This window comes from Tetrao urogallus, assembly GCF_951394365.1.
Source record: "Tetrao urogallus genome assembly, chromosome: 4".
NCBI lineage: Eukaryota > Metazoa > Chordata > Aves > Galliformes > Phasianidae > Tetrao > Tetrao urogallus.
The window spans coordinates 68738175-68748478 of NC_136817.1; the positions used below are offsets into that span (position 1 = coordinate 68738175).

Here is a 10304-nt window from a genome sequence, read left to right on the forward strand (position 1 = left end):
TCTGATAGGTACCCAGTCTAGGAAACAAATGAGACCTCATGCTTATTAATCTGCAGCCACAAAATCAGTCTATGCTACAGATAGAAAAAGGACAGCAAATAAAGGGCACGAGCCCCTTTGAGCTGAAGTCAAACAACTTCAAGCTCTCTCTTGAACCAAGCCATATGGCATAACTGAGAAACCACACACCTAACCTCTTTCTACACGCCATCTGCACTTGTCTGAAGGGCAGGAAGAACACTGTGGATACTTTGATATCACTGAGGCTCTATATGAAGAGCAGCAAGTCAAAAGTCACTTTTGATTCACTAGTTAGGATATTAGTAGTCAAAATTTAACTGTACTAAAAAGATTTTCCTACTGATTAAGCACTAAAATTATTCCCATTACGTGCATTAGTATTACTCTATTTCCAACTGTTTCACAAGAACACCATGGGATCACATCAGCATTTATGCACCACTAAGTGGAGATAACGATTGCAATTCATTTTAGATATTATTCCTCCCTCCAGATATTCATGCAAGACCTTTTCATGGGAGATTTTTTCATGTAAGATTTGAATGCTGGATTTAAAAAGCAATAATGGGCATTTTAACAAGGCCAATCACTACAGGTTATAAACATACATAGACCTTATCATTTATTTTGTGCTTTGTTTCTCAGTTGTGATTAATACTTGCAGAGGAAAATATGCAATCCTAACCCCCCAATGTCTTGCCAAGCAAAAGGAGAGAGGAATCTATGATTTAATTTATGTTGTAACCATTAGCTTTACCTTATATTTTAACTCACAAGCTAGAGGCTACGACAGGATTATTAAAAGCTCTAGGCTTTATCATTATCAATTGTGTAGAAATCATTTACATTTAACCCAGCTTTCACTGCACTGCATATTCCAATATCTGTTCTCAGATGTACAGGCCTAACTACTGAGAGAAAGGCAAAGAAAATTGGGCTAACTACTGAGAAAGGCAAGGAATAAGATGCCCAAAGAGGCTGTGGATGCCCCATCATTGTCCTCTGACAACAAACAAATGGGATCTGAAATTAACACTACTTATTCTCATTACTCCATGCCACAAACAATCCACAACCTGACTCCGATTCATCCCTTTTCCTTCCACTGCTTGGCCTCTCCTGCTCCAATTATTAATATTGGAAATCTACACATTCATTCCTTGCAGTAAATTGTTGTCTTTGCCATAGCTAGCCCCACAAAGCCACCTCTGTTTGGGTTTAGTTTAAATTAAGATGCAACAGAGGCAATCAAATCTGTTATCAAACTGGGCTATCAGGAGCAAGCTAACCACACAAATACAGAACTATCCTTCCAGACTCATTTTCCATTGGGAAAGGCACATGCACTGTGCTACAAGCATGCAGTACAGATACACTTTGAGGCACACAGGTTTGAATGACAGCTGCTTCCATTGCAGCGGGCTGCAAGACAGCAGCATTATGACTAGTTTGAAGTTGTGCAACACAAGCCAAACTCTTCTAAGTCACATCGAAAGAACACAGCTCAGGGGCTTCAGTCATTCGGAGAATTACTTTGTAGCCCATGAAAGGCATCTCCCCAGCAATCTTTGGTCATCAGAAAATATTAATAGATGTTGACTTTCTCAAAGGAGATGACCTCCTTTGAGTATTCCACTAACCACTGAGAATCATTACTCAGCCAAACCCAGCCAGCGTAGGCAGCTGGCTAGCAGCTCTGTCCCCACAGTGCAGTGCAGCCCACATGGAACCCATGAATAAGGGACCTACATACACAGCGTGGGCTGCAATTCTGGTAGGAAAGTCAAGGCATTTATTGCTTTCCTCTTTGCTTTCTGTCTGTACCAACCTGCAAGTAATTTAGTAATTTAGGTGCCTTACTCCACCCAAGCTAGAGGAAGAAATTAGTCTGACTTAGATCCACTTGCAATGGTTGGAGATTTGAATATTCAGTTACTATTCCTGTCTGTATTAAATGACTCCTCCCTACCTGGACATGCAAGGAAATAAAGCTAAGTCTAACAACTACAGAAAGGATAATTAAAGGCTACCAAGGTTCTGATCCTAATGCCACAGTTTTTGCCTCCCCCTTTTCCCCCCCCATTACTCTGTAAGAGATTTCGATACTGGCACAATATGACAGCTCAGCACAAACTGTGGGCTACAATTTTACCCTTGAAGCTCAGGTTAGATGGAAAACAGAAAACCTTCATGCTAACCACAACTCCAAAGCCTGCAAGGGTTGCGTTGAGCCCATTTCTTAACATCAGCAGAACTGTCTCCTGGCAGGCAGAGTGCTGCAGTGCTAACAGCAGCTCCTACGTGACACCATTTCTATGTCTGTGGCAGTAACACTGGCAGTGAAAAAAATCCTCTTCAGCTTAGATGTCTAGAAGCCTTCTAAAGCAACAAGAACACTCACAAGTCAAGACGGAAGAAACCAGACTGGCTTGTTCTCAGTATGTCTCTCTACACCAGCAAATAACTTCACTCTTCAGCCATGAGTGCCCCAACTGGTCCTGCACTGCACAGCCCTGCATGCATTCTGGGCACTTTTCTCATGCGAGTCAACTCATTTTTGTAACACAGAACCGGGCTGTGGTTGTTGGGACAACCTGCCATTTCAATAGGTTAAAGGGAGGCAGCAATGACACAGCTAAAACAGCCTCTGCCCAGAGGAGACAAATCCTAGAGGATATTCCAGGATTATGCCACGTGGCCACAGAGTGGGCTTCAAAACATGCCATTCAGCCTTCTTCAAGGGAAGAAGCAACTAAGGGGGAAACTAGGGACAGATGCTTCTTTCCACAGCTATACTATCAATGCCTACATGCAGTCTCCAAAGGCTGTGTTACTGCTGCATAGCAGCGCTCAGGCACTTGGAAAAGCCATCCCAGCATATGAATGGGAGACAAACCAAAAATATGTGGAAGTACAAAACAGAAGAAAAGAGCAAGAAGTTGTTTCAATATGAAAAAGATTAAAAAATAGAAGAAATGTCATTTCAAAGAAAGCTTCATGCAAGAGCTGCAACGCTTGCATCTGATATACAGAAGGCTGCAAAAGAATTATTTATAAAGCCCAATGACACAGCCTCACAGTGACAAAATAAGAGAAGTCATTTGCTTTGACAGCCCACTTTCAGCCTTTGGCATGAAAAACTTTTGATGTCTGGAGTTTAAGGAAAAAGCTTTTTCGATTTCATTTTCTTTGCAGGATGTTATCACATGGAAAGAAAGAACCAAAGTTGAAGAGTTCAGGCCTGTCAGTTTCCCATTTGCACAACTGTTGGACATAATTAACTTGAAGAGCATGTTTACCTACCAACATAAGTGGAAAATGCTTCCTACAAACTGCATGACAAGAAAGCCAAGAGAAAGTGCAATTATCCCCCAATTACGGCATCGCTCAGATGAGTGCTCACCACTTCTCACTAGTCTAGGCCAAAGCCATTACCTGGATCCCCTCTGCAAACTCAAGTGAAGCAAGGTCCACTTCTATTAATACCTGAGTAGAAACCTTAAAAATTTAACCTACTATCTGAGAGCAAAAGGAACTCAGTTAGAATCATGGTGATACCATCTTTGTGGAGTAACAGATGTGTGAAGTATGTGTGAAGTTTCACCAGAAGAGTGAGTGGGACGTGTGTGGTATAGAAAAGTGTTATTTATCACCATTTTCTTGCCTATAACCACACTAAAGAAGTATAGCTGTTAACTGCAGATCCTGCACCAGGACCAATGGACTCATTGCCAACAATCTGCTGGCAGGCAGAAGAAATGCTGCAGTCAGCAGCGATCTCAGCTAATTGGGCTTGATCCTGATCATCAACCAGATCGTTTCTCAGAAAGTAAACTCCAAATTTTGCAAAGGTTACATTAGGGAATTAATGCTTCCCACCATTGCTTGTAGAGCAAGGTGATGATTCTATTTACCTCAATTTCACCTGCATGTCTAAGAGGAAATACAAAAGGCAGCTTCTGTGAAGCAAGAAGAGAAGCTGTAAAGACAAACAGAACAGGGTCAAGCTGCATATGGTTCCCAATCTATTAAAATGAACACTTTTCTTCAGGAGCCAATTGTACCCCAGCATCTGCTGCTGAGGCCCAGTTTAATGCCTGGAAGCTGAACTGCACCAAGCATTACCTTCCACCCATTCCTCTGCCTGTTGTGCTCTCCTCTGGGCCATCATCCGGTTCCCCAGGTTCCTCCGGCGCCTCGGCATCCCATCGCCCCGCTCTTCAGCATAGGGCTGAGGTCTGACCGCTGCAGCCACATCTTGCTGGTGCTCCTCATCAGCTGCAGAAGAGAAATAAAACCAATGAGAGCTGTTATCCTTGCTTGCTACAGCTGTCCAGTCAGTTTTTGCAACCAGAAGCACAGTACTAATGACACGATATATACGGCGCTGTCTCTGTTCCACCACATTGATTCAGACTACAGGTCTGCCAATAAATCTGCATACAGAAGGAGAGCAGAAGCCTGCCTACATCTTCAAAGGTCACTCATCGCCAATATACTTGTCACTCTCTGCATATACTTGCTGTTAATTAAGACTGGAGCAATATAACAGGAACAGTTGAAAGATGGTACAGGAGGAAGCAATGGACTGTGGGCTTGGTTCAGAAGTTCTCCTCAGAGCCCCCTCCCCCCAGTTTCTCCTCAAGATCTCCATGATCCCACTGCTACCAACTACAGCAGCCGTGCCAGAACAGTGATGATAATCCCAGATTATCCTCGATAGCTGCTTTGCATATTCTTTGATAACTGCACATCTGTTGATAAGAGAAGCTCGTATTTGTGTATGTTGTTACTTGCTCAATCCTGCAAAGTATTAAACACTCTGACCCTCATACAGCTCAGTATTCAAAATGTCTCTGAAAACCACAGAACTCCTCATTTATTTAAACCGAGGACACATTTTTGGGCTTTGCTGGATTATGTGGTGTCCCAGCAGGAGCATAAAGTGCTCTCTACGCTCTGCCAAATCTCTAGCAGCCTCTGATCCAAACAATGCCTTCCTAAATAAAACTACCATTAGCATATCTGTCATCAGAAAATAACATTCATTATGACTACATCTACATGACGATCAAAGGTGTGCTTGCAGCTCATCCCAGTATACTTCAATTAGCTTCAAAGCAGCCAACTTCAGTGCTAATAACAACATAGCTGCAGCAGCACCGAGCTCAGAGCGAGCAGGGGAAGTATTGGGCCAGCAAAGCTATTTGCAATTCAGGCCTGCTGCAACAATGCTGTTAGCAGACCCCCAGGAAGCTCTGAGCACAAACACACGCTGTGACATTTTGAATTGAGTCACTGCTGTCACCCTCCTGTTCACATCCACTCCTTCTGTCTGGGGACCAAACCAGAGCTGTAATAAATGACAGCACACAGGCTCTAGCAATCAGATAACTGCTTCAGGACTTGCCCGGGCTTATTTGTAGTGTGATGATGCTTATTCTGAAGGCTATTCAGCAGAGAAGGAAGCACTGTACTGCACAATAGCAGTTCACTTACTGAGAACGTTACTAAGTGCCAGAAATATTCTTAGTCTGCAAAAAGACTTTTTATACAGATGCAATATTTCTCTCCATAAATTATTGAGACACCCTGCAATTCAAACCTTGGCATCCCTCCAGCTGAAAGCTTCGATGTGTCTACCTCAGTATTTTCCAAAGGTGGTTCTAAGCACAGCAAATCACCTGTGAAGCTCTAACGTCCATTCATTCTGAGGCTTGGTTTTGGTTTCTATCGTCCTGTGAAACAGAGACTGCTTTGCATTTTATGAAAGAGGAATCTATTTATGAGCCACGCATTCATTTCAAGCTGACATTTTTAACCCTTCACAGAGAAGCACATGTGAATGAAGCTATCCTGTTTCCTCAGATTAATTCTCTCCGAGTGACACGGCAATATCTCAAAGCTGACTACTTTTAATGGGGCTCAGAAAATAGTGAAAAAACAGAACCTGGCCTATACAAATGGTCAAATCCATGAGGCAGCTGTTGGGCAATACTTATCTTTTCAGATCACCAAAGTATTCAGACAATTAGCAGAAGACACCTAGACATAATAGGCTGTAATTTAGCAGAAAAAGATACACTTTACTGTATCTCTTTCTTTCCCACTGCCCTCAGCTTAGCTTTGCAAAGCGTTCAGCTGGAAATCATCTGGGAAACGTGATGTTTATTCCTTGCATATCCATCCATCCCTCATGAGAGGGAGGAGAAAAGAATCAACTCATCTACGTGCAACGTGCCTATACCTGCAGTTTGTCTGGGGTCAAAGATGTGTCTGTGCAGCTCAGGACTCACCTGCTCCTTCCAATTTCTAGGAATTTAATGTGCTCTCCTTCTCTTTTCACTCCCTCCTGCTCTGGAAATAACAGACTGAGCAGAGGTATGACTGGTGGTTGCAAACAGCACAGAGAATAGACTTAAAAACCACCTTACTCATATTCTCAGAACCAGATTGACTGTCAGATTTGGGGTCAGGCATGATTTTCTGTCAGGTCAGGCCCTGGTGTTTTTCACCCCCCTTCTGCAGCACAGGGTGTGGTTCAGCTGCTGTGATTATCTGGATATATCTCAGTTCATTTTCCTGTAGCTGCAGAGGTCTCAGACTGAGCGGCACCCCAGGCTAGCCAGTTCATGCATAGATTAGTCACACAAGAACTAATTAGGCTTGATACAGAGCCATCCAAGTGAAATTCAATGACCAACATTATATAGGTCAGACAAATTGATCCGGGAGTTGCTTGGCGGTTTGCAGAGTGGCAGGCCAGAAGAAATTAATTAGATAAAGCCTTCAATTAGCAGGCAATACAAACAAAAAATTAAAGAGACGTCTGGAAAACGGATGCAGCTTCAAAGCTTGGTTAGCTTTTATTCTAAGCTTTAAGATCTCTGCTCTCAGCTTTCCAAAAGGCCAAGGAGCCAAAAAACAGGAACAAAAACCTCATTTCAGGGGACAGGTTTGCTGCCACACTGAGAGCGCTGCGTTTTCAGAGACATCAGCACAGTGCAGAGGCAGTAACATTATTTCACACAGTTGCTGCGAGTCTGCACTTAATCAGAGCTCTTAGAGAAACAGCTCTGTTCTCTGAGCAAAGTTCTGCTCTCTTTCCTAATCTGGATGTGAAGCACCACTGTCATATCACTACAATGAATACCGTGAAATCTTTCAGCATCTCGGCTTTCTAGGACCTGATTTTACAACCTCCATGTAGAAACCTGCTCCTTTCTGAAACTATGCAAACTTCCACTTGCTCAGAGCAAATACATTTTTCCCTGATAAGCAATCTTTTGCCTATCACAGCACGTTACCTTCAGTTCTATCAGATAAGCACATCCATCAGTGTAACACCTGGGCTGGCTAAGTTTCGAGGCAGTCTTCAAGACAGCAGGGAGAGCAGAGCTCCACCTGCTGCACCCTTAAGCACCAGCTATGCTTTCCTCAGCATTTACAGCATCCTTCACCTTCCTGCAAACCCATCCTGTGAAATTCAATGAGAAAGTGACTCAAAATGCAACAGGTGGAAGTTTACTCGGTGTTCCTGAAGAAGCACTTTTGCACAGTGCTGCTTATCTTACAAGAGCCTGTTTCCAAACATTTAAGCCACACGTGTGTCAAATCCAGCAACGCTGCCTTTTTTCTACCCTCAGCAGTACAAGCTCAGGCATGAGCTTGCTGGAACGACCTTGGTGCCTGAAGTGACCTTTCTCAGGAAATACAAAGTCACAGCAGTTACCTGAGCGCCGGCCCCTGAAATGATGAGCAGCCTATTTTTGAAGATGTTAAAGGGTAATTCTGCAAGGGAGAGCGTAAAGAGTCCTCATTCCTCAAGTCTCAGTCTAAGAAGGGAGGTCCCTAAGGTCAAGTTTCCCTTGTTTCAAGTTCTTTCCATGCAATAGGATACATTTAGTAGCAGGACCCCAGCAGCTTCCTTTCCTATCTAAGACAAAGGAAAACAAATTCCCCTTGAAGACTTAATCTTGCAGAAATCGAAATACATTTAACCTCAGCGGTTGTGAAAAATAATTTGTTGTGCAAGGAGAATGAAGTCATCCCCACACACTGAAATGCCATAGAGGAGTTTTTACTGATAGAAAACAGGCTGTCAATTTTCTTCAAGCAGAGAGTAAAATAGGGCAAGACCAGTTATGTCACAGAGATGACGCTGAAGAAGCAACTTCAAAACAATTACATTATTCTCAATATAAACTAATTGTAACCAGACTGCTCAAAAATAGCAAGGAAGCTTCCTGAGGAGTCAGATAATTTAAAACAACAGTTTGGGCTTCAATTTAGTTAGGATTTTATAAGCTTGAGAGGGAGAGAAAAAGAAATCCTCCCCAGCCTCACAGCTTATGATTTGTGTAAGTTATAACACAAGTCAAGCTCAGGAAATAATTCATCTCCAGCAGTTTCATTTCTCTGGGGCAGGAATCACACAATTTTCCCAGATTAGCTCTAAGCAACAAGGAATAAAGATGATCGGAGGGCTGACCACCACTCCTATGAAGAAAGGTTGAGGAAACTGGGCTTGTTTAGCTTGGAGAAGGCTCCGGGGAGACCTCATTGTGGCCTTCCAGTACTTGAAGGGAACATACAAACAGGAGGGGGAACGCCTGTTTACGAGGGTGGATAGTGATAGGACAAGGGGGAATGGTTTAAAACTGAGACAGGGGAGGTTTAGGTTGGATATTAGGAGGAAGTTTTTCACACAGAGGGTGGTGAAGCACTGGAACAGGTTGCCCAAGGAGGCTGTGGATGCCCCATCCCTGCAATCATTCAAGGCCAGGCTGGATGTGGCTCTGGGCAGCCTGGTCTGCTGGTTGGTGACCCTGCTTCTAGTTGATCAGTATGGACTCTTTATGACTCTGTGCTTGCACTAACAGTATTTTCTCCCCACGGAAGAAAAAAGCAACACGATTAAAGCTACCTGACTCCCCACAGCAGAAAGAGAAACAACCAATGCCAAAACCAACTCCCAGTGCTGGGCTCCCCAGTTCCAGGCAGGCAGGAAACTGCTAGAGAGAGCCCAGCAGAGTGCCAACTATGGCAATGGGCAGCTGGATGGGAAAAGGCTGGGAGTCCTGGGGGTATTCACCTGGAGAAGAGAAGGCTAAGAGGGATCTGATCAGTGCTTATCAATATTAAAAGAGTGGGTGTCAAGCAGAAGAGCCCACGCTGTTTTCAGTGGTTCCCAGCGGGCACAAAGCGGAGCCCAGGAAGTTCTATAGAAGGGGGGAGAAGCGGGGGGGAAGGAGGGGAGTTGTACTGCGGGGATCTCCAGCCACGCAGAGGTGGAAATGCTGCATCATCCCATCCCCAAACGGAGCTGCGTGCTCAGCGCTGGGATGGCCGGGAGAGGAACGGGTGAACCGTGCCTATTGCAAGGGAAGGCCCGAGGCGAGGCCTCACCCCACACCCCTCCCCATACACACACTGTTACCATGGAGATGCCCCCCTTCCCTCGCCCCCAGCGGAGAGGAGAACCAGAGCTCTGGGCTGCGAACCCGACCGTACCGCCCCAACCCACCTGCCGGAACCGAGCGGCTGAAGCGGGTGGCGAAGAAGAGAAGGACGGCGAGCAACGCGGCCACAACGGCGAGAAGCACCGCGTCCATCCTGAGCGCCGGCACGGCCCGCCCCGCCGCAACCACAGCGCCCGGGGAGAGGGGGGAGGCAGAAGGGGAAGGGGGGAGGGCGGCACTTGGTACGTTCCGCTCCGCCCCGCCCCGCCCCGCGCGGGGTGGAGGCGCCTCAGGCGGAGGGCCGGCCCGCGGTGGCGAGGCTGTGTGTGGTTATCGTTGCTCTGATCCAACCTAACCGTGCTGTGGGTTGGAAGGGACCCCAAGGGTCATGAAGTTCCAACCCTCTGCCACAGGCGGGGCCACCAACTCCACATCTGGCACTCGCCCAGGCAACTTAGGGCTCCATCAGACCTGGAATGAAGCACCCACAGTCACTCATGGCGGCTGTTCCAGCACCTCACCACTCTCTGTGAAGAACTTTCCCCTGATATCCAATCTAAACCTTCCCCCCTTGAGCTTAACATCGTTCCCCCCTTGTCTTATCTCTATCTACCCCTTATCAGACAGGGAGCTGTTGGAGAGGGACCAGAGGAGAGCCACAAAGATGATCAGGGGACTGGAGCATCTCCCCTATGAAGACAGGCTGAGGGAGCTGGGCTTGTTCAGCATGGAGAAGAGAAGGCTGCGGGGTGACCTCATTGCAGCCTGCAGTACCTAAAGGGAGCCTACAGACAGGAGGGGAGTCAGCTCTGTGAAAGGGTT

General features: G+C 45.6%; 1 protein-coding gene across 1 annotated transcript in view; it reads right to left on the reverse strand.

Annotated features, from left to right (window-relative positions):
* The window catches only part of DDRGK1 (DDRGK domain containing 1), a gene marked incomplete at its 3' end in the record, with an annotated part of 28321 nt that extends 18680 nt beyond the window's left edge, over positions 1-9641 (reverse strand). Inside the window, exons 1-2 of the mRNA XM_079534438.1 lie at positions 9548-9641; positions 4147-4299 (exon numbers count right to left, since the gene is read on the reverse strand). Coding sequence (XP_079390564.1) covers positions 4147-4299; positions 9548-9635 — 241 coding nt within the window. The 5' untranslated portion in view covers positions 9636-9641. The remainder of the gene's footprint in view (positions 1-4146; positions 4300-9547) is intronic.
* Positions 9642-10304: the final 663 nt, after the last annotated feature.